Here is a 26,305-nt window from a genome sequence, read left to right on the forward strand (position 1 = left end):
TTTCTATCGCTAGAACCAAAGTCAGCCCTACTCTGCTACACCTCTCCTTCCTTTTCTCATTCTTTTCCCAAATATCCCTGCATTGCCTTCTTTCATCAAACATGTCATATATAATTTCCTGCTGTTCTCCTGGCTGGGAGCTGCCATGGAAGGTATTCCTTTATGGTGTTAAAATCCCTCAATAGTCACTCACACTAATTGCACATTTTAGTGCTAAAAAGCAGTTAGGTCATAAAGAATTAGCTACTCTTAAAACACATGTTACCCTATTAATTATTCCCAACTACGCCTAGAAAACCTGCTAAAGCACAAAAGGGACACAGACCTTATTTAGTTAATTCAGGAAAGGAAATTATTTTCTTCCAGTTGGGAGATCACATTTAGAACTCAGCTGAGACACTTCAAGAAAAAGTGTCAGAAGGATACTCCAGTCCTCCTCACAGTGAATAGAATTATTCGTCACCACCCCTTACACCCAAGTTGTAGTGCTTCCCTCTGACGATTTAAAAGAAACTTTATCTCCAATGCAAGGTTGGAGAACTAGACAGTTACCTCTTTTATTTTTATAACTAACAGAAACTCATCATCTCCTTCATTAGGTTATGAGCACTGATTCCTAAAACCTCACGTAGTGCTTGGTACAAAGTATATATGTATACACTCAGTAACTATTGGCTGAATAAATAAATGAATGATAAGAGCCATTGCTTATTATATGATTCTATTTAGTATACAACATTTATGCTTTATGAGATACTTTATAATTATTTTTATTGAGGCAAAATTTGTCTATAAGCTCTTTAGGCTTTAATTTATTGTTAACATTTATTAAGGTTGTACTAAATGCTAGATAATCAGAATGTTTTAGAAGTACATTTATTTGCTCTATTCACCAAATGATATGTTGCTTGGAAGACAGGGGCTTGTTTTTCTTGGTCAGCAGACCTTTGAACTGGTTTGCGTTTACTAGGTGACAGATTTCTCGGTGGAGTTGTTTAAAATGAGACTTGTACAAAGAGAACAAAGTAATTTGGCAAGTTAGGTCAGTAAAAAATGCAAGATATTCCAAGTCTTGACAGAGTTCCATGACAATCAACTCCAGTTAAATAAAGTTACTCCAAATAAGTGTACGCACATGAGTCTATCTGTCAGTCTGCCTGACTGCTCTATCTTACATATGCTCACGGGGTGTGTGTGTATGTGTGTGAGCTTATGTAAGATAGAACAATCAGGCAGACTGCTTAAGAGAAATTTAATGATGCATTTGGTAGATGCAAACTAGGCCTGGATCTGATAACTTCAGGTTCATTCAGAACTGCAGGGTTATTTCAACAGTACTAAACATATGTGAATTCGTTTACAGTATTTTAAAAGTCAATGATAATGGGCACTTAGAGTATTTATGTCCGAGAAGAAAATAGATGTGGGGTAAATCTTGTATGAAGAGAAGTTATTGCTAGAATGTAAGACCAATACAGTATTGTCTCTTTTGATTATTTAAACTGTAAAATATCAGAAATAAAATGATTATCAGGAAATATAACGATTAACAATTAGTATAATCAATCAACATGTAAAGTACATCACCATAAGAAAGTTCACAGCAAAACAGGTTCATCATAGTGAATAAAGCTTTTTTCAATGTTTTGTATTTTCCCCTATGTGACTATGGTAGACTGTTTGCAAAAATAGCTGAAATAATTCCTCCTGCTCCTGTACACACGTCCTTTTTCAATGCTGTTGCCTCTCCTGCCATCAACAGGTGGAATCTATCTCTCCACCTCTTAAATTTGAGTTTTGCCATGTGACTTGCTTTGACCAATGGAATATGTAGCAAACCTGAAACAAGCAGAAGCTTGGAAAGTGTTTGCAGGCTAAGGCTCCCCTCTCTCGCTGCTGGGAACCATTCTGGCACCCTGTCAACAAGCCTGGACTAGCCTGCTGGAGGAGGAGAGGCCACAGGAAAAGATGTTCAAGAGTATCTGTGAGCCCAGCTGATGACACGTGGAACAGATGAGCCAATTCAGACGGGCTGACCCTAACTGCCCAATGCACAGAATAGTGAGCAAATAAATATTTGTTGTTTTAAGTCACTAAGTATTGGGATGGTTCGTTATATAACAAAAACTAATTGATTCAGTAATCAATTTATAAATCTCAATATTATATATCAACTCTATTAACAATATACAGATTTAACATGAATAGTTACAAGACCTCAAATCTATTTCTGTACACAATTTTATATTTTGAAAAGTTACCTTTTGAACATGTAACTCTACATCTTGCTGCGTGCAGCTTCCAATTTTCTGATTCACTTTTCTCACAACACCTTCTACATCTACGATGCTCTCTTTGTTGATACTGTCAAAAGAAAAAATTCCCAACTTTAATCATCTCGTCAGAGGTGTCAGAACTCATTTGTTTCAACAGTAGAGCTGAATATATTAAACTCTTCTTTAATAGAGTAACCCACTTGCGATAAAGCCAGTCTATTTAACCTACTTACAAAAGCTATTATGTAGCACACCTTGCGAGATTCCTTGAAGAGATGATTTTTTAGATGGCACAATTTACTTATCGTTTATAAAATACTCTGGACATAAAAGGCAACAGGACCAGCTAAAAAGCAGTTAATTGTGAAAAGTAGGAAAAAGTCTTTCAATTATTTATTACAGAACATTTCCCTCCCTATAGCTGAAATTTACTAAGATCAGCATTTCTTATAACAAGAAACATGGTCTTCTATAAATGCAATTACTAGTATGTAATAGAACTAAATAATAGAAGAAGGTCAATTGAAAAGATTTCAAGGTAATAAGAGGACATTAGGGGGTTGCAGTTAAATCCTCATTGCCCTTAGTTTCTGAGTACACACTGTCGTTGACTGGATTTATGGCAGACAGCCTGCTGGATTGTACAATCCCATTTAAGAATGTCTAATATGAAGCTTAATACACACTAAGAGTAAAATAAATGCATCTTTTGGGCAGTTTAATTCTCAAACTTGAATTTTGAACAAAAGACACTCAAATTCTGAAATATAAAATATATGAAGTAGATTATTAAATTTACCAATTGATTATTTTTTGATCTCTAGAACATAACCAAGAGAGAAAGGGTATAATCCAAAAAAGCGGTTCCCATATAAAATGTACTAGTTTTACTTTTGTGTATATTCTTGTACTGACAGAATGTGTCACAATGTATTTGTAGAAAAGGGTTAAGATTTAACTTTCAGGTCTTGGAGAGTGATGTCAGCATCATGGTGGCTCAAGTGGCCAAAGGCAACTCATGTAAAACTATCAATGAAAACTCTCAGGTGGTAACTGGCGCTGCAGTGAGGGAAAAGAAAAGAAAGATGGAAGAAAAACACAAGTATGACAACTGGGACAGAAGTGGAGTTCTTGGGCAGTTACAGCGATAGAAACGGAAAACAAGTATTAGGAAAATCTATCCTGGACTCCCTGTTTATATGCTATGTCATAAACCCCAGTTCACTTTTTTTTAGATTTTATTGGGGAAGGGGAACAGGACTTTAATGGGGAACAGTGTGTACTTCCAGGACTTTTTTCTAAGTCAAGTTGTCCTTTCAATCTTAGTTGTGGAGGGTGCCGTTCAGCTTCAAGTTGTTGTCCTTTCAGTCTTAGTTGTGGAGGGCGCAGCTCAGCTCCAGGTCCAGTTGCCGTTGCTAGTAGCAGGGGGCGGAGCCCTCCATCCTTTGCAGGACTCGAGGAATCGAACTGGCAACCTTGTGGTTGAGAGCCCGCGCTCCAACCAACTGAGCCATCCGGGAAGAAGCTCAGCTCAAGGTGCCGCATTCAATCTTAGTTGCGGGGGGCGCTGCCCACCATCCCTTGCAGGACTCAAGGAATCGAACCAGCAACCTTGTGGTTGAGAGCCCACTGGCCCATGTGGGAATCGAACCGGCAGCCTTCAGAGTTAGGAGCACAGAGCTCCAACTGCCTGAGCCACCGGGCCGGCCGCCCAATTAACTTTTGTATTAACCCCTCATGATTTAAGTCCCTACCCAGAATCCTACAAAATGAATGACCAGAATCTAAACAAAACAACAAGATGTAACTCTCATGGTAAAAACTCTATTCGTTCTGATGAGGTACTGGGTCCTTCCTTAGTAGCTGTGCTATTTGAAAAGATTCCAGAAACCCAACAATGCTTATTGTACAAAAGAGAACACCATAATCCATTTCAATGAGCATTTGCTCAGAGTTGGAAAAGGATCAAAATTAAAATAAAAAGTGGTGCAGTAAGAAAGAGAAATTTTCACTTCACTTTGCTACACTACCTAGAATTTTATGTCTGTTACCAAGTACCTTAAAAAAATCAACAGTACATACATCTCTTGCACTCTTATAAGTCTCCTGAACTAGGGCTATCGCCTAAGATCTAGTTAAAATCTTGTGGCTTGAAAAAACTCACAATTTATTATGGTAAAAGAGGTAGTTGGTGAACTAAGATAAGGCTCCTCTGAGACCTAAAGGGATCAAGAGGCTTCAGTTTGTTGTTAAAATGGTTTTCTAATCCTGGCAATCTAATGCCCCTGGATCTTTCTTCACTCAATGTGACTGCTACCTACCAGTTGCCTCGTTCGTTTGCATGAGCAAACTTGATACGAGAGCATATAATTCAGGCCTTGTGAGGATTCTGTTACTTCTCTCACACATTTCCCTAAGGAAGGTTTTCTCTTCCTTACTGATCATCGGCGCATTGCTTCATCGAGTAATCTGACCTGCTCCAACTACAGCTCCGCCCTGCTCATTCCCGCTATGTCGCTGGCCATTTTGGTTCTCCTACCTCCCGCTTTGACTCCCCAGTGGGAGGCCTTCCATTATCAGACAGTCTTCTACAAGCCAACTCAAGTTAAACAAATCTACTCTCAAGAACTGAGTGAGCACTAAGCTAGTATCAATCCAGAAAGACGCTGGAATGTGGTAAAGACATTCTGCCGATGGTTAGCTAAAGGTCCAAATAAAGAAAACAAAACTTGCTCTTCTTTCTCCCTCAAAAGTACCAGATAACTCCTTTCATCCAGGACCCCAAACTTGGAACCAAGTCTACCTTTAGTATTTTAATTCAGAAGTATTATGTGCTAAAATAAATCAGCTAGATTAGAAAACCAACACCATTTTTAACATTGTTTCCAGTACTAAACAACTCAAAAGAACTTCTGAAAATCTGACCTATTCTTAAGCTAAGGCCAAAGCAAAACTTCCAGTATCACAAATTGGCCTACTGAATCAATCAGAAAGAAGGTAGGATTAATCAGACAGAGAGAATACATATAATTAAATTTTTTGCCCTTCCAAGCTCAGTATTTCCCCTTATTATATCTAGCAGCTTATATGCTAACAGAATAGCCTATTTATATATTAGTTAAATTATTTCATGATTTTTTTTAAACCTTGGATAATTTAACTGTAATATCTCTATACTACATCCATATCTATATCTATATAGCCCTATTTGTACACATGAATGACTTTAGAAGAAAAAAACATTAAAGCAAAACAAATAGTCAAATTTGTGGAAAAAGGTCAAACTACAACTTACTAGTTAGAATAAAAAGTTAGTGTGTAATTAGAGTCAATACAAGAGGAACAGGAATACTGAATAAGCTACTGCTGTATAAGGATAACATTTCCACTTTGGAGAAAAAGTCTAATTAGTATGATTTTAACTGATACTGTGTGTTAAGATGGCTTAATGCTTTATAGTATACATACTATAGCTGACTGTTACCACAGAGACCCTATTAAGGTTTCAGTTTCACATGTTGAAACTAGTATGCTCTTATCTCTACCATGTTTCCCTGAAAATAAGACCTAGCTGGACCATCAGCTCTAATGTGTCTTTTGGAGCAAAAATTAATATAAGACCCGGTATTATATTACATTAGACCCAGTCTTATATTATTATTTTTTTAATTAAAGTTTATTGGGGTGACAATTGTTAGTCACATAGATTTCAGGTGTACAATTCTGTATTACATCATCTATAAATCACATTGTGTGTTCACCACCCAGAGTCAGTTCTCCTTCCATCACCTATATTATATTAAAATAAGACTGGGTCTGATATTAATGTTTGCTCCAAAAGACGCATTAGAGCTAATGGTCCAGCTAGGTTTTATTTTTGGGGAAACACGGTATATGATGAAAGAGGTTTATGTCTAACAGGCAACTAAAAGCTTTGGCAGGAAAAAAAAAAATCCATGGTGGAAAGCAGAGGAACTCCTGGGAACTATCTTTTTGTAAGAGAAATGGATGAAGTAAATAAAACACATCTTTTCAAGAGCTAAGTCAGCTATTTTTATTATTACCACCACCTCCCAAAACACACTATCACTGCACTGTGTTTTATATTTATTTCCTTTTCCAACCACCCTTTTGACCCTACATATATAATTAATCACTCTACAAATAAGATGAATTAGTATAGCCTTGATATTAAAAATGCCCTAATAGGCACAACAGACCTCATAGCATCCATTAGAAACTGTCAACTGTCAATTCAATAGTTTACTTCTAACTTAAACTGCCTTTAGAAAATAAAATTTTAAAAAGCACTATTCTTCATATAAAGTATTGTATAAAAATATTTTGAGTTGGCTATACCAACTTTTTTAAAAACAAATAATACAGTGTATGAATAACTCAAACAATTATAAAATATGCAACTTGGGAGAAAAACAAACAGTAGTTATCTAAAGGAATACAATCTCATCTTTCCAACAAGTGCCATACAATTTAGTACTTAGGGCTTCACTAATGACCTCAGGGATGCTTACATTTTCTGTAGTTCTATCAATTTTGATTGTAAGTTTTTCATGTCTATTACTGCATAAAGAAAAGGTCTGGTGGAACTGTTAGAAGTAGGCACAAAGGTTGTATTAGGTAACAGTTGACTGCTGAAAAATATATATTAAAAAATAAAACAAAAAGAGGAAAGTAGCAAAGAACCATATCATTACCTAGCACAGAAACAGATATTCACAATGGGCCCTCTGTCACTATGAAAAGTTAAAAAGGAACAATGTGTAAAATATACTTCAAAGATTACTAAAACTATCAAAGTAGTTTCAGTACTTGAAGGAGGTAAGCTTGATAGTCTAAAATGAGTGATGCCTCATTATTTCATGTTTCAAAAATAAATAAATACATACAGTTCTTACATGTCTGTGGTACACTCCGTATCTGTCCCAAGTCTTCATTCCCCTATGGTACGTAGTAGTATTCACCCACATTTTGCCATGGCTTCAAGATAGACAGAAGCTTCTTCTCTGCCCCTTGAATTTGGGTTTGGCCATATGACTTGCATTCTCAATGAGATGTGAGTGGATGCAATGCCAGCAAAGGCTTGATATGTACTTGCACAACTGAACTTGCCCTTCAGCATTCCTTCTTTTCTCTTGAGAAGATGATGCTGAGGCAGCTGCTGGTCCAAGGAAGCTGAGAAACACAATGAGCAGACCAGGACTCAAACCACAGCTTCAAAAGAAGCCTATAGATGAGCCAAACTCTGGCTGACCCACAGATGTGTAAGCAAGAAATCAAGATCTATTGCTGTATGTTGCTGAGTTTTTTAATTGTAAAATATATAATACATAACGTGCACCATTTTAACCACTGTTAAGTGTACAATTCAGTGGCGTTCACAATGTCACTGTGATAGTGGTGTAACCATCACCACTATCTATTTCTAGAACCTTTTCAGCATCCCAAAGAGAAACTCTGGACTCATTATTAAACAATTAACTTCCAATTTCCCCCAACTAAGCACCCCCTACCGCAGCTCCTGGTAACCTCTATTCTATTATCTGTCTCTATGAATTTAACTAAGTACCTCAGGTGAGTGGAATCATAATATTTGTGCTTTTACTTCACTTAGCATAATGTGTTTAAGGTTCATCCATGTTATGGCATATATCAGAATTTCATTCTTTTTTAAGACTGAATAATATTCCACTTATATGTACACATCACATTTTGTTTATCCACTCATCTCTTGATGGACATTGGGCTTGTTTCCACTTTTTGGTTATTGTGAATAATGGTGCTATGAACAATGGTATACAATTATCTGTTTGAGTCCCTGCTTTCAATCCTTTCAGGTATCTATCTAGAAGTGGAATTGCTGGATCATGTGATAATTCTGTTTAACTTTTTGAGGACCCACCAAATCGCTCCTCACGGCAGCTGTACCGTTTTACATTTCCACCAGCAATGCACAAGAATTCCAAATTCTCCACATCCTCACCAACACTCATTATTTTTCTTTTTCCTCCTCCTTCTTTTTTTTTTTTTTTTTTTTAAATAATGACATCCTAATGAGAATGAAGTGGTATTTCATTGTGATTTTGCTTTACATTTCCCTAATGATTAGTGATACTGAGCATCTTTTCATATGCTTATTGGCTATCTGTGTATCTTCTTTGGAGAAATGTCTATTCAACTCCTTTGTCCATTTGGAAATTGGGTTTTTGTTGTTACTGTCAGTTGTAGTTGTTCTTTATATATTTTGGATATTAATCCTTTATCAGATATATGATTTGCAAATATTATCTTCCATTCTGTGGATTGTCTTTTCACTCTCGACAGTGTCCTCTGATACACAAACATTTTTAATTTTGATGAAATCCAATTAATCTAGTTTTTCTTTTGTCCCCTATGCCTTTCGTGTTATATTCACAAAATCACCATTAAATCAAATGTCATGAAGCCTTTGACCTATATTTTCTTGTAAGAGTTTTATAGTTTTAGCACTCACATTTAGGTCATTGGTCTATTTTTAGTTAATTTTATATATGGTGCAGGGTAACGTCTTTGGCATATGGCTATCCAGCACCATTTGTTGAAAATACTGTCCTTTCCCCAGTGAATGGTCTTGGCATCCTTGTCAAAAATCTATTGGCCATATATATCAGGGTTTATTTCTGTGCTCTCTATTCTGTTCCACTGGTCTATATGTATATCCTTACACTAGTACCACATTGTTTTGATTACTGTAGCTTTGTAATAAGTTTTGAAATCAGGGTGTATGAGTCCTCTAACTTTATTCTTCTTTTTCAAGATAGTTTTGGCTATCTGGGGTCCTTTGATGTTCCATATGAATTTTAGGATGGATTTTCCTGACATTTTGACACAGATTGCATTGACTCTGCAGATTACTTTGAGTAGTATTGTCATGCTACTGTGTTTTGAGGTGGTTTGTTACATAGCAGTTTTTTTTTGGCAGCAGCTGACTAATACAGCTTAAACTTAAGAAAATTATGAAATTAAAAAAAAATCCTTGAGTTCAAAGCTATTAACTGATCATAATAATGGTATCTGAAATAAGTAAAAATTTATTTGCACTTCACATAAATACTACAAACCAACAGTGTGTAGTATGCATTGTAAAGAAAATTTAAAAAACCAGACACAAAATTTGACTATAAAATAGTAGGGTTGATTTCTTATCAAACACAGCAGAATTTATCCATTCAAGTGAATACTATCCTCTTTAAAGTCAAAGTGAAAGTGCTCAGGGGAAGGGGCATGGCCTATAAGCACATTTTAAAATCAGCACTGCCTAAAACAATCTTGAAATGACTTATTTGGAATTACCTCTTGGTTTTTGTCACACAATCAGTTTTTTTGGGGGTGAATCTCATTTATACCTATTATTTGTTATCCTTCAGAAACACTGAAGACCATGATAAAACTTGGGGTCGGGGAGAAGAAGAGACACAAAAAAGAAAAAAAGAATGGCATTAGAGATACAAGAAAGTAACATGTTGCAAAAAGGAGAGAACAGTTAGTGTATCAACTATAGGATCAATATAGAAGATATTAACCTTACATACAGGGTTAACACAAATATAGGGTTGAATAGCTGTCTCCAAACATTTTTGATAATATTATAAAAGAATATACTTATTATTGAGAATTTCAATGTTAAATAAACATGTAAATTTAAAAGTTTAAGTCCCTCATCATATACCCAATCCCTCTTCTTATAATTGTTTATTATTTGGTCTATAGTCCATATTTTTTGCAAAAATTATGGAATATTTAATACATTTTGTGTCATCCTTTTACAGTAGTTTTGTTCATTTACTCTGTATATTTTAATGTTGAAGAACCATAGTTTTATTTTTACAGCTCAAGTGAAACTGATCTTGATATATATAAATACTTAAACTATCATTCCCATTATCATTTAGCAATTTCCTTTCATGTTCCAGTCCCTGTGTGAAGTACTTTACATACATACCACCTCATTTAAACTTCACAAAGGCCTATAAGGTAGGTATTACCACCGTTTTACAGTTGAGAAAATTGACACTAAAAAGTCAAACAATTAGTCTAGGTTCACACTGCTAGTAAGATCCCATACAGATTATTGCACTAGAGTTCTATTAGATTCACACATTAGCACCAAATTTTAAATACTCCAGAATGCATTATCAGCTCACTTTGAAATAATGCATTCTCATTCTTAGAAGCTCATTAGCTGCCAGATTCCTTTATAGCTTATGTTAAAGAAACTGGAAATAAGAGGCCCTTCACGAATAGTTTCTAAAATGCCTGAGAATCATGCCATCTTCTCCAGTGGCACTGATACATCTTGATGCCCTCCTGTTGTTGCCAGCATCAATAGAAATTCATCAGAATCTTTTGTATAAAACAACGTGAAGGTATTACTTAAAGTTATGTTTAACTTAGAAGATTTAATCCCATAAACTGTGGAAATTATGACACCAGATTTTAGATATATTTTTAAAGTATATCTGTATCTCTATCAAAGTTTTCTAATCCAATGTTGAACTGGACAGAGCCAAATACAGAAGTTCTGTATCTCCTCCAATAGGCAAGTACTTCATTCCAACAAAGAGGTACAAACCATCTAGGCAACAGCTGTTCAAAGCGTTGCAATCCACAACAGTATAATGACCTAGCCTATGTTCACCAACTTATTCAAGTGATGCTCACACCCACATGCCAACCTCCCTCTGGGCCCCAACTCTACACGATATATACACATATACTTCCACCACAGCACCTGTAATATGCAGTTGTTTATCTTTACCCTCTCCCCAAATTAAGTTCCTTAAATGATATTTGTGTCATTGTATACCCAAGTCCAGCAAAGTGTCTGGACCAGAGCAGGTGCTAAATAAGTTTTCTAAATCAATGAGACTTCTTCTGAGTATTTTGATATATTACAGTTCTAAAAGTTAATGTAGCAAGTTGAAATTTTAACCTACCAACTAGGTGAAAGATCTAAAAAGGAAAGAAAATAAACAAACTTGTAGGCAGCCAGGTGACTCATTAGAGAATGAGAAACATCCTTGTGACTCATCAGCTGCCAATAAATCACTTAACCACAAAGATTAATATGAAGAAAAATAAAACACATATATATACAAATAACTGTCTGAAAAGGCCTTTTTTCAGAATCCAAACATCTCTATGCTGGGCAGAAGGAGTGTTACATAAAACAAATAGCAAAATACAATTTTCAACAATTGCTATTCAGATTAACTGTAGCCCTTAATAGTAGTCACTATAACTTGAGCTTTCAACTTCAAAAAACTTGCATTTATATTCACTGTATATACCTTAAAAGTAGTCAATACAAAACAGTTGCCAGGGCTGCCTTCAAAAACATTAGTCTTTACAAGACTCAGCCATAACTAACACAAACTACTCTGTTCATTACTTTAAAAAGGCATTCAATAAAAAATAATTTTAAAAAGAAGAAAAAAAGGATGACTTCTTGCCTGAACTCAAACACCAGCTACCATAGATTAAAAAATTACTGTCAATGTAAGATGAGGATCCAGAAACACAGGCATGGTTATGTAGCCCATCTTCCTGCTCCTAGACAAATTTCATTTAAAGACCTCAAATGAAATTTTGGATACACAATTAAGAACCTGTTCTAGGGATCTCTAGGGAATGAAATGTGCCAGCCTTCCTATATAACTCATTTGGCTGCCTCATTTTTATATGCATTCAACCATGAGAGAATTGATCTTTCCCACAAATTGATTAAAATAATATGCTGAAGAGTTCTGTGACACTTAAATCCAATTGGTAAGTCAACTTTTCAGATTAGTACATTGATGAATTGGGTATTTCTAGGAAAGACAATTTGGGGAAAACAACTGACCCTGTATTAGGCTCCAGTGTTGCTCTTATGGAAAATACTCAAAAGCCAGAAACCGCTAGTGGTCCATTCTAGTCAGTACTGCAAAGATAAGAACCTCAGATTTAATATCTAAAGTAAATGCTAAGATAGTTATCTACTTAAGATATTAAAAGTGACCTCATATTTTGCCTTTTAAATGATTAGAAAGCCCCAGCTGGAACTATCTGATTTGATATTTTTAATAGTGGAGTCCTTGCTTTATTCCACCTGGCATATGGCCAGAGGGAATAGAGTTCAATGTAGGGCCTCAAAGAATTAACATATAAATGCCATTATTTCTCCCACTTTGCTGTGTAGGAGTTCACATGTTTTAAATGTCCAGTCTCTTTGGATACTACTATTCAAAATGGAAACACCTTGAGACTAAATAAAGTCCTTAGGTACTCCCCTAGTGTTAAAGATTATTATAAGCATTTCATATATAAAAATTGATCTAAGACAGAATGAAAATTAAATGAGGATAAAAATGGCCCTTTTCCTATGAATGTATTTCTACGACTTTGCTATTTTTCCAAACCAAAGATTTTAGCAGAATGGTTTGCTGGCTCACTAAGCTGCTAGCTTCTCAAAGTCAGGGGATCACGTCTTAAATTACGTAAATGTCTAACCACTATGTTGTACACCTGAAATTAATATAAAATAATATTGAACGTCAACTGTAGTTGAAAAATTAAAAAAGGGGGTAAAGGGTGAAGGGGAATAAGAAGCTCAAATCTCCAGGTATAAAACAAATAAGTCATGGAGATGTAACGTACAGCATAGGGAATATAGTCAATAATATTGTGACGGCATGGTACGGTGTCAGATGGTTGCTGGACTTATGGTGATCACTTCTTTAGGTATATAAATGTTGAATAACTATGGTGTACCCCTGAAACAATAATATTGTATGTTAGCTGTATTTTTAGTAAAAATTTAAAAAAAATTTTTAAATTCCTCCATTGACACTCTTTTAAACATAAATTTATAACTCAACACAAAATTTTTTTTATCACTTTATAATCAGTTATACTTTTTAAACCAAAATTATTATTTTTCACCAGTTTTTGTTCTCTGTAACTTGGGGGCAGCATCTAAGTCATTATCACCCTCAAGAAACAAAATAGCTATCTACTCCTTGAGGATATATACCAGAATGAACTGCACACTGTAGAAAAGATATTTTTGAGGCAGAAGCAATGGGGCTTCCCTTTCCCAGGCATCAACATATTCCAATGACATGAAGGTTGTATTCTAAGCGAGCTATATTGTGGAAAGCTTTGAACTAGTTTCATCCTACTGTCCCAGAGAGGCAGGATGACAAAGAGACTATAGGAGTATGAACCCTAGAGTCAAAGAGACTAGTCAAAACACTGTTTTATTTATTTAATTTTTTACTTCTAAATAACATATTATTAAAAATAACAACTGTTGTTAAAAATAATACGTTTCTTGCAGAAAATTTGGAAAATACAAATGAGCCAATCAATTTTGTATTTTCAATTCATTCTAAGTATATTCATTGTCCTCCAATCAGTAAGAATTACAATGCTCATAATCACTACTGAGTCAATTTCTATCACTTACCTATATTTTGAAAAGTTTTATCCCTTTTTCAAAAACAAAGATGGGACCATATAGCAAAAACTATTCTAAAATCTCTTTTAAACAATATTTTGAGCAACTTTTCATGTCATTCCACAAAATCCTGTCTCATCATTTTTCTGGCTGATGAAAATTAAGTTTTATAAATTTATTAAAATTTACTGCGTAATCTCTTATTGTTAGGTATTCTAATGCTTTTCGATTTTTTTATTATAAATAACTACCCTTAGAATACTAGGAATGAATTGCTGAGTGAGGACATGCATCATTTTATAGCTTTTGTGAAGTTTCTTATTGTCCGTAGAGATTGTACCAATTTATACTATCACCAAAAGAATATGAGTGGTTGTTGACACACCCTAGGAATTAGCGTTAAAAAATCTTTTCCAATATCAAATTTTGTATGATACATACTTCCTAATGATCCTACTTTACACTTTTATTATAATAAGGCTGAACTTACTTCTATTAGCTCTTTGTCATTTCTTTTTTCAAAACGCTGTTTTAAATCTCCATTTCCTCATCTGTAAAAATGCATACACACACACACACACACACACACACACACACACACACACACAAACGACAAAGTAGTACCTATACCTCACAGTGGTGAGGATTAAGGGAGAAAGTGCAAGTATGGCACTTCGCAGCTCCATACTTAGTGTACAGTAATAGTTAGCTATCATTGCTGCTATTGTTATATTATAAGCAAACCTGCTATTTTGTTATTTCCCCTGTATTTCAGATAGGGAAGCTGCTGGTGACTGCTGCACTGAACCTTTACCGGGGTACAGTGCACCCCAATAATTATAAAAATTCATGCTAGACACTAGAAAGCTTGGCAAGATAAAGCAAGGGCAGTAATACTGAATTTTAATTGGATTAAATTTCTTAATTATTAAAAATAATATTTCACATGCAGTAAAAGTCTGGGTGTCTATTGGAGGGCTTTTCCCCCATGGACTTTCATCTAAAAAATATATGGTATGTGTTACAGAGGTCACTGAAGAGTATCCCATCATTATTCATGTAATCTACTCAGTATACCCAAGATAATGATGAAATGGTTAGCAGCATAACCTTTGTATGAATAGTTTCTACCTTTTATTTCATATTGTTTTACCATGTTTCCCCGAAAATAAGACCTAGCTGGATAATCAGCTCTAATGCGTCTTTTGGAGCAAAAATTAATATAAGACTCAGTATTATATTATATTATACCATACCCAGTCTTATTTTACTATAAGACTGGGTCTTATATTAATTTTTGCTCCAAAAGATGGATTAGAGCTGATGGTCCGGCTAGGTCTTATTTTTGGGGAAACACGCTAAGTACCACAGATTTAAGCCCCTCAAAATGCTTTATTATACTAGATTATTACAATAAAGGCCTAAAATATATAAGAAATCCTATATATTGATATATGCTGATTGTTACTTGTTAATAGTAGGGATAAACTTGAGTTGGTGAAAGCTAGGTGAGGACTAAAATTATAATTTTAGGTAGTTATCAGCTCATATTTTTCAAAACAATTACTATTTTATTCCTATTACTCTCACTTCAAAAAATACAGCAATAACGGTGGAAAAATATACTATTTAAGCAGAGCTTTCTGCATATTTACATATTCTAATGGCAACAAAAACAAAATTTTAACATGAATAGACACTTGAATATTAAAGGTTTTCAGCAAAACTGGCAACAAATTTGCTAGCTTTCTGGTTGTCAAAAATAATTTGTTGAATCTTACTATACTCAATGAGAAAAGTGCTCCACACATCTACATAACCACCCACATTCAAAATAATAATTTTTAAATCTTAGGAAAGGTGTAATAAAAGATTGGTTAGGAAAGAGGAAAGGCTATACAGTTGCTACACACAAGTTTTTCAAGTAAGGCACCAACATAAAATGCTTCAATTATATAAATTAAATTGTATAATTCATTGAGGCAAAGAATTCAAAATGCCCAAACATGAGAAATCATATTATTTGATAGTGAAAGCAAAACAGACTCCAAAGAGCATAAATTATGCAAGTATTTTTGAAAACAATAAAGCACCTTTTAATAATAAAAATCTATATTCCAATTCTAAGGCAGGCACGAGCTTGTTTTACACATTAAGTCACTTCTTTCAATTACAGTGAATTAGTAGCACACTCAGTCTCAGACTTCTATGTTCCCAAGCAAGTAGAAATAAACATACTTAGAGAAGGGTCTTAGCTCTAAAGAATTAAGACTAGGCTAGTTAGTGGTGAGCCATGCCTCTGGGCTCTCTGGCCCTCTATTCCACCCACCTGCCCATTGGTGCTTTGGAAAACTTAAAGGTTTAAACCATCCTAGCAGTTCTATAATGACTTATTTTGGGGAACTAATTTTTCTTCACCAAAACTCCAAGAATTTTAAGTTCAAAATAAGCTTGATTAAAAATTAAGCACTGCTTAATATGGCTTCGACCAGTGAGTTGTTCTCAAACTACTGCATGGACTCTTTAGTGGAACAAAACAAAAATGTCAGGAACCCTCAGGGAGCACTTAAGTTAGTTTTATCACATTACTTAAATATCTACAAATATTAAACTAGTTTGAGTGCCTTAAGCTTACAACCCTAAACTTGAAATCAAAATGAAGTTTTAAACAAATATATTTAAAAAACCAGAATTCAAACGAACATTATTAATTTACACTTTGCTAAAACTAAATTGCTGACATTTGGTTTACTGTATAAAGCTTTAGCCTCAGATCCAGTTCTATATTTAATCTGTTTATGTATTTTTACTTTAATATAAGCAATGTGAAGAATGCCTGCTCACAATTACAAACATTAACTTGGAGGTTGGTTGATATAATTAAGTCTCACAATTAACTAAAATTCTATAAAGAGCAATCCAAGAATAACAATTTAATTATCAATCAATAATTTTATAAAACTATCTTGTTCATGTGAAAGTTAATAATGTAGCATTGTTAATTGAAATTTTAATCAAATGGGTATCTAATCTGATAACTACTGAAACTGGAAACAGAAACACGTTTCCTTGCATGCAAATTATTATACTATTAGTGATTTTGCTGCCCCATAGAGACAAAAATGGGAATCAATAAAATATTCGAAGGGCACAAGTTTTAAAAACTTCAGGATGCCCCTTAACTATCAAGTACCTCTTAGTAACCCAACTTGCTCAGCATGTGTCACTGTTCAAATACAGTGAAAGCCTCCTTTGTATGGACTACGGGTATCATTTGGCTTTAGTTGGCATGAACACAATCGTGAATGACAGTAAATGCCAAATGGAAGTATCAAATTCACACAACAGCTCTGTTATGAGTTAGCCTTTAAAATGACACAGATTAATACCTTTATGTAACTTTAAGATAATATTCAAAATGTACACTAAAATTTCAAAAATATGGAAAACTTCCACCCTCCTAAGTACATATCTGTGACCCCAAAGAAACGAAAAGAAACCAATCAATGAGGATAATGAAGGACATAGGCGTAAGCTAAGTAAAGCCAAAGCCTTTAAAATAAGTAAAGAAGAGAGGTCATTGCAGATATGCCAAATCTGTCCAATCTGAAGAGTGCGTCTTGGAAGTAGTGGCAAATAACATTGTAGCGAGGGAACCAGCAGGCAGAATTAACATTGGACCTGGCTGGAAATAGAAGGCCATTAAAGATTTTAGATTAAAAATAGCACTTAAAAAGAAAGTTTGGGCAAGTATGGAGGGAGCAGAAAGAGCTTGTCTCTATCAATTAATTATTAGTCTAATAAATGATTGAACTATTTTGTTCTAACCCAACTAACGTGGCAGAAATTATAAAGAACAACACTAAAAAAGAGAAAAGAAATTGAAGCCAAATAATTTAGAAAACTCACTTGGAGAGACAAATAAAGTTTACTCTCAAATGTTTTGTAAAATTTCAGTAAATAATTAACAGTATTACTATCATTGTAGTGCCATATCTGAAAACTGGATTACTTTTCATGCTTCAAAACAGAAAGTCCAGTGAGCCTCAGTTAAGGATTTGCAGTATGGTATAACAATAATAAATATAGCTAGACCACAGCAAATTATAAAAATGCGTACTTTTCATCTGTTAATGTCAAATAGAGGAATTTTTTATTGTTATTTATGATTTAACAATAACCTTACAGCTTAAGTTCTTGTTTTATAGAAGAGCCAACTCACCAAACAGCACTGCCAGAGCAAGGGACCTCAAAGATAAATGTATGAAAACTACCGTAACCTTTGTTTTCACCATGCAGCCAATGCACACCCATTTTAAATAAAACAGACGATTTACGTTAAGCCCAGCCAATAAAGACAATTTTGGGGAAAAGGATTTTGAAGGATGAAGAAAAAAATTGACACATCTTTTTCCTAAATAAGTTCTGAAAGTTCTTTAGAATTTACATTACATTGTAACTTCACTTGATTTATTATTATTCATGAATAGAGCAGGTCATTTTCAAAGTAAAATTTTTCTGTTCTTGAATTCCTTCTTTAAAAGTTGGTGCTTTGAATATAAGATTATACTATTGGCTTTCAGTCAGAAAGGACATGTGCCTTAGACTTCTATTATCAAGACAGATCAGGATTTCTGAAACCATCTGAGAAGTATAGTCTAAAATCAACATTAAAAAGACAAACTGACTGACCCATCAAGAGAATGAAATTATGTTCCTAAGAAAATTATCGTATCAACCAATCACAAAAATGAAAAACTCATAATTTTTTACCATAGAGAGTCTTGGTCAAGAGAATTTTCCTTTTTCACAAGGTAGCAAAAGCTATTAACACATTTACTCTTAACTACTCAGGCTAGACACCTTAACATATGAGTAGTGCCAAAAGTTAAATAATTATAACCTAAGCACCACATGTTAAGCTTATTGTATAAAATTGGCTCCATTCTCTTGTATATAACCAGTCAAAAGCTTTACAATCTACAACATCTTTTGCCACACATTACTAATTACATAAAGTGCATTTTTTTAAGGGACTAAAAATAGCTACATGGTCTTGGCTTAAAAAAAAAAATCCAAGTCACCACTTAAGCGTTCAGCCTTAATTAGGTCGGTGCAAAAGTAATTGCGGTTTAACAGGTTAAAAATAATGGGAAAAACTGCAATTACTTTTGCACCAACCTCATACATCTAGATCTTGATTGAGTTCCACTTCAGGATTATGAAATCCAAGCTAAATTATCTGAATACTTCCCTTGCCTAAAAGAAAGATCACCCTTACACTATCCCAGTTAGATGAAAGCCTTTTTTAAATTTATGTATTATGAGGGCATTAGTGAACTAAGTTTGTTGAGAGATCATTTGCAAATGGCTCTTCCAGCTAGAGCTTTGGTTGACATCTGATACAGTCAACTGCTGTTAGTCAAGCCCCAGGAGTTTCTGAGAAGATCCAAAATGATTTTTAAAAAACTATCATGATTTTTAAAAAACTATCTGTGGACTACTTTAATGTGTCAACTTCCAAAGACATCGAAACGAGTTGACTGTCCTCTTGTCAGTAGGATGCTTCTTAGTAAGTATTAAGGGTAAGTGGGATTTTCAAAAATTCCTGGACTAGAATCTTTTCTTCAGGAATGTAACACAGGTACAACGCAGTTTAATGGAACATTATATCCTATATAGTACTGCCATCTTCATATACTAGTTTTCAGAACCAATTAATACATAAAACAAAATCCATTAAAGTTATTTGTTTGTTGATTTATAGTTGACCTTCTCCTGGTATTTTTCAGTATATTAAATGTAATTTAGCATATATGTCTATGGTTTCCAGGGGCTCCTTTTATTATTAGAAGCCTCCCTGTGTAGATAAAGTTTATTTCTAGGGCCCAAGCTTATTTATGTCCCACTTCACTGGATATAGATTGACCTTAAAAAGGCTAGATAACAAATGTACACCACAAGTACAAACCTTACAGACTGAGATGGAAACAAGCAAACCTAATAACCAAAAGATACAAGCAGGAGAGATGAAAGTGACAGTCTCTGAGCAACAGGACTGGGAGACAGAAAGAGGTGGGGCTACTGCGGTAATACTACTGAGTACCGGTAGTGGGAACAGTAGTGGTAATACTATTGAGTTCATCAGTAAATCGATGTAACTAATGGCACTGGTGTTTTTAAACCAGAGTGTGGGTATTGTTAATACAATAAAACTCAACTTGATAAATACAGCTCTAAGCCAAAACCAGTTGAGGAGCAGCCACTGTATGTGAAGCACTGCGCTGGAGGCAGTTGGGCAGGGATCAAACATAAATGAGGGTATTAAATTAGGTAATTTTTTAGTTTCTTGTTCTAAAATTAATAATACTATCTATATTAACTCACCTGTGACAGCATATATCTAAAGAACAGAGATAAAGATCAACAGAAAAAAATGTAACATTTACTCTTGAGTTTTTTTCTTTTAAAAAACATTTATGCCTATGAAATACTCTATTACTTAAAATGTAAAAATCGGGGCCGGCCCGGTGGCTCAGGCAGTTAGAGCTCCATGCTCCTAACTCCTAAGGCTGCCGGTTTGATTCCCACATGGGCCAGTGGGCTCTCAACCACAAGGTTGCCAGTTCAATTCCTCGACTCCCACAAGGGATGGTGGGCAGTGCCCCCTGCAACTAAAATTGAACACGGCACCTTGAGCTGAGCTGCTGCTGAGCTCCCAGATGACTCAGTTGGTTGGAGCGCATCCTCTCAACCACAAGGTTGCCGGTTCGACTCCTGCAAGGGATGGTGTGCTGTGCCCCCTGCAAGGAGCAACAGCAACTGGACCTGGAGCTGAGCTGCGCCCTCCACAACTAAGACTGAAAGAACAACAACTTGAAGCTGAACAGCACCCTCCACAACTGAGATTGAAAGGACAACAACTTGACTTAGGAAAAAGGCCTGGAAGTACACACTGTTCCTCAATAAAGTCCTGTTCCCCTTCCCCAATAAAATCTTAAAAAAAAAAAAAAAAAAGTAAAAATCGTCCATTTTCTAAGTCTTCTTTGATTATCACCATGGAAATAAAATTTCGATTAAGTTCAGAAAAGCATACAAACAAAACTAACCACATTACCATTATTACGGCAGAGCTACAGCGTGTACAAGCACTACACGATCTCTATGCCTATTGTAAATTGAACAAAACAGAGCATTTCTCCAGGAACGCTGAGCTAGACAGCAAGACTTTGGGGGATGAAAAAGCAATTTTTACTTTTTTTCCCCTTTTTAACCCTTTCAGCATCAAAGTTAAAAATTGTAACATGTTATAACATCTGTTTCACTTCCTGCAGGAGAGAATTATTTGCAAAACTGCATTCTTTTATTTATACACTTTTATTACTAGAACACTTGTTGCTTAATATGCAAATCTCAAACTGGTGGAAGGAGGGAGGGAAGGCACGAAGCTCAACAAACACAACAAAATAAAGTTGGTTTGCTATCATGAGGCTGCCAGGCTTTTTCTTACTCTACTTGAAAGTAAATGTGACTTGTCTGTAGAGAGTGCTGCTTCAGCAGTTCCAAATGAATTTCAAGCCTGTGCTCCATATTTTCTCTTTTGTAAGTTTAATGTATTCAGCAACACTGAACTGACAATTTAAATAACTACATTTTTAAACAAACGAAGCATTGATGTTAATGTATGAAAATAGTCCAAACCCCTGGGAGTCTTGGTTCCCACCATTGTTTATTCTGACAACAGGATATAATTGCTTACTTACTTGGCAGCAAATTTAACCATCTGCTTGCTTGCATGGTCTCCCACTGCTACAAGAGCCTGGACATTAAACTGCTGCTGACGTAGGACTAAAAAACACTGCTTCCCTGAATAAGACAGAAAGAACACAAATGTATTACGGACGTGTTACTTCAGGTTTTACAAAGAAGGAAAATGCTTCTCTACTTTAAAACTGGGCCAAAATTTACTAGTCATCAGGCATGTACACTCGTATACCGGGCTCCACAGCCAAGATACTCATACTCAATTGACAAGCTGTAAAGAAACACAAGCTCCTACTACCATACGAGTAACACAAAAATGCTTTTAACATGTTTGTTATGAGAATACAGACAAATCACTAATTTAAAAAAATATTACAAATCAAGAAAATTATTTTGTCATTGATTTACTAAACAAATTTCAAGTAACTTCAGATTTCTTTGAAAATTTATGCAATAGCTAGTATATTCTACAGGCAAAGGCAGTGTGTTAACCACCATGGGAGATTCAGTGATGCAACCACAAAAGTACAAATAAAGAGTTCAGTAACAAGAACACAAGCATTCTACCAGGGTGGTCCACTTTACTTCCTTCCAAAGTACATTTTAAAGAGCATTTAGAATGACAGGCTAGTTCCTTTCATGTTCTATTTCCTTCATTTTTCCTTTATAGTCTTCCTAATCCTTCATCCTTTATAATAGTTCCACAAATTTTTTTATTTCAGTAACTTACTTTGTCTATAAAAGATCATTCTCTTTATGCCCTGTAACAAGTTTTATACATATTCTGGGCCTCTTGACTTCCCCTTCCTTTTATAAGGAACCATCATCACTTCTTTTCTTAACCTTTTACTAAAAACTATTAACCTTAAAACTATTATTAATAGATTTCAGTCACTATGTATCCTTGTGACATCCCTTTCCTCCAAAACAGATTCTTTTTAAGTCTCTGTTCAAGTTTTGAAAAGCTGCTTCCTCATAAAAAAAGATAAAACTTTCAAAACCACTTTTCTCATCAGCTTGTCTCATAAAAATCAAGATGATTCTGTTTTTTAAAAACTGAGAATTAGCCTTGAAAAAACAAAACAAAACTACAAGCAGACGTATAGTTATTACTTTCAACATACAATATTTTGAAATGCAAATCAGGCAACAATCATGAGTTTACAAAAAAAACAGGTTGCAAACAAAGCACCAACACAAACATAATCCTTGGACTTCTGAGTAATATATGATTAACATATTTTTACCATTAAATAGACACTCATTTTCCCCTTCCTTTGGAGCATGATCCAGTCACAAAGTGAAATTTTTAAAAAGAAACTTACATGTACTAAACAAATTCAAAGAGATTTTAAGATACTGAGTGGATAAAGATCGATAAAGTTAGAGAAATCTGCAGATAGATCAAAATGACTTTATTCCAGGAACTACTGAAACCACAGCAGGATTATTAGCCACTTAACACAGAATGTTAGCATGAAATGGAAGGTATTGTGCATGATTTAGTAAGTATTTTAGCTGCTCTAATATGTAGTACAGAGGCAGCACAAACTTCGCTACGTTATACAAAGCTTTCCTGCAATGAACTCTAACTTACACAAAAGACCTGAGAGAGAATGGACAGCTCTATAGGACGCACAAAGGGTGAGCACAAGAAAATGTCTGAATCAGCACTAGGGGGTAACATTTACTGTCAGGGTTTTTGGTAAAGAGCAAAAGCTTTGAAATCAAAAGACCTGTGGGAAAATTATTAAACCACTTTATGCCTCAGTTCATCTGCAAAATAGAAAAATAACAGTATATAGTTCACGGGGTCTTGAGTTTTCATACATAATCTTGAGAATTATATTAATAGATTTAGAGTTGTGACACTCAATTAACTATGAATATCAAATACTAACTTTATATATTATTCATGTTAATTATTACTAACAGCAGCACTGCCACTGGCTATTTATTTGAGGATTGATTACTATTCCTATTCCACAGCTGGATTACTATGTGCAGAATCTATGCCGGGTGCTTGGAACACACAATCAATGTGTGTTAAACACTCATATTAGATTATTATGTGAAAAAGTGATAAAACAATATATAGAGTACAATCCCAATTTTGTGTAAAAAGTATATTAAAATTGATTGTGTAAGAAAAAACACCAAAATGTGCCTAATAAAGATGGTGAAATTACAGGGAATTGTGTTCTTCATATTTTTCTGTATTTTCTGAACTTCTTACAGTAAGCATGTACTACCTTTCTAATCAGAAAAAATATTTTTAAGAGAACAATGAAATCAGAGAGGCAGGTACAGATGAAAGGTTAAGGGTTGAAAGGAAGTCTTGGCCATGTTCAAGGTTCAACACAAGCAGTAAGTAGAACCTGGGAAGTTCTAGGAGGCCGAACATCGAAGCAAACGCACTCCTAAGACTTGACATGCCTGCTAGGGAAAAGAAATCATGAAATCAATGGTTATGGGTGAAGCAAAGAATGTTCATTGGTCTCTTTTAATGTTTAATGTATTTATTGGATATAATCCTAAAAATTAAACCTCTTATTTTTTCAAAAAAGCCAACAGATGGGAGGAAGAGGTGAAGTAGTGAGACCAGTACCATTATATTATATTATAAACCTACAGTAAGTTAAAATGTACCAGCAAAAAACAACTACATCAATGGAGCACAAGAAAGAATTGAAAACAGATCCCATTAGAGGAGAGATTCTAATCCTAGATGGAATTCAGGAATTAAAAAAAACCAACAAATATAAGACTGAGTAAAAAATGGAACTGTATATTAAACTACAACAGAGGATGGAGAACTTTGTAAGTTTAAAAGCATAGAATGTCTATATACAAAAAATTAAAAGACAACACTCAGGAAAATGTTTGCTGAATGACATATAACCTGTATGAGTAAATGTCTTTTAACACATAAAGATCTTAAAAATTTATGAGTGAAAAACATTGAGATCCAAAAGATAAATGAGCAATGGTCTACAACAGATAATTTGAAAGAAAAAGAAAAACCCTACTAAGGAAAAAAATGTTACTGGAAACGAAAGTCATATAAGTTGAAGCAAACAATGACGACACGTTATTTACCTCTGAAATTAACAAGATTTAAATATATGTAATATTTTCCAATGCTCGGGAGAATTAAGTGAAAAACATTCATTCATAACTTGCTGATGGCAAGGTAAACTTGCAGAGTCCTTTCAGACAATTGGCCAGTGGGCATCCGGAAAGCTTAAATGTTGTCTTGGACTCAAGAAACATGTTTCTTAGAATATATGTTAAGGAAATCAAGTACGGAAAAAGTCTTAGTAACAAGATGTTTATAACAGTGTTATTTATATAAAAGAACTAAAGTTCTATTACCACTCACTTCATAGGCTTCACCAGTGGAGCAGATCTACATACGACTGTAACGCTATGGTCCCCAAGCTGTCTTGTGTTCAAAGCATTTTCAATACTAGAATCTTGAGGGTCCACTCAAAAAAAATTTTAAGACTTAAAACAAAACAAAAAGTCAATACTAGTTTCCTGATAAATAGAACTGTCTACTCCGACTACTTCTATCAAGTACTTTTGAGATCAAGTTCTTGCCAGGCGTTAGTAAACAAAATTGTTCTTTCTTTGGCTCTGGTTGGAAATACCCTGCAATGCATGATGTGCTTAGTTCAATGTTTGGCAAGCTACTATTTTATAGACACAGGCAAGTGATAACAAGGAGCAGTGTGTGTATAACGCCTTTTATGCAAATTAAAAAAACAAACAAAAAAATATACCCATGTTTGTAAACACATTTTTTTTTTCTTGGAAGAATCCATAAGAAACAACGGGTTATTTTTGGGGGAAGAGACTGCGATGGGATGGAGAAGCTAGAATTGTGAAACTTCTAGTTTTTTTCATTTTATATCTTTCTGTACTATTGGGATTATTTTTATTATATCCCTTTCTTTTATTCTGAGAAACAAGCATGTAATTTCTCAGTTTATCAAAAAGTTCTTGCTGTATAAGTTAGTATAGGAACTTTAGAGGACAGATTATTCAACTGCTAAATAATACTTATCTTTCTTCTTGGAACTCTCCAACCAGAACAGTTTGTAAAAGAGTCAATGTCCAAAATAGCTGAATGAATTCACTATTTTTAGACATTTTAAATTTAAGTTTGTAACAGTTAAATATTTGTGTTGCATTTTGATTCTTGACTTTTTAGAAGCAGCACTTTATTTTGTAAGTTTACACAAGAGTACCGTTTTAGGAAAATGTCAATTTAGAAACCTTCTTTTACAGCACTAGGTACAATTTTATTTCTGAGCTAAAGAACAAATATGGCAGGTAGTCAGGACAGCAAGGTTTACTCTCACCTCCATTATGGTGATGGCTCCTAATGAAGTGTGCCTTCATGGTAGAATGAGGTTAGCCAACATGTGAGGCTATCTTATGTTTTGATCTCTTCCTACAGTTTTTTTTTTTTTTAGCTTGCCACGCTCCTGAATTCATTATTTAGATAATGTACCTTAGCTTCCTAATTCCCAACATTAACATTTTCCTTCATAATTTATGTTCATCAGTTAGGGAATAAAGCAGTAAAGACTTACATAAATGTTTTAAGTACTTTCCATTTGCTATCTTCCCTGAAATATTCTTGCATGAATGTTAGCTGAGGTTCTGACCTTTGGTATTAGAAATCCTAAACTTTCTGACTACCAAAATAAACTAGCTATTTTGGAAGTATACGTAATTTTTTTAGGAAATGGAGTATTAA

General features: G+C 34.5%; 1 protein-coding gene across 2 annotated transcripts in view; it reads right to left on the reverse strand.

Moving 5' to 3' along the window:
• Window positions 1-26,305, reverse strand: part of DARS1 (aspartyl-tRNA synthetase 1) — a 51,721-nt gene that overhangs the window by 16,150 nt on the left and 9,266 nt on the right. For both annotated transcript variants that reach the window (XM_019731153.2, XM_074335686.1), the window contains exons 4-5: window positions 21,537-21,639; window positions 2,262-2,364 (exon numbers count right to left, since the gene is read on the reverse strand). In XM_019731153.2, coding sequence (XP_019586712.1) covers window positions 2,262-2,364; window positions 21,537-21,639 — 206 coding nt within the window. The remainder of the gene's footprint in view (window positions 1-2,261; window positions 2,365-21,536; window positions 21,640-26,305) is intronic.

Source organism: Rhinolophus sinicus, linkage group LG01 (assembly GCF_036562045.2).
Source record: "Rhinolophus sinicus isolate RSC01 linkage group LG01, ASM3656204v1, whole genome shotgun sequence".
NCBI classification, from domain to species: domain Eukaryota; kingdom Metazoa; phylum Chordata; class Mammalia; order Chiroptera; family Rhinolophidae; genus Rhinolophus; species Rhinolophus sinicus.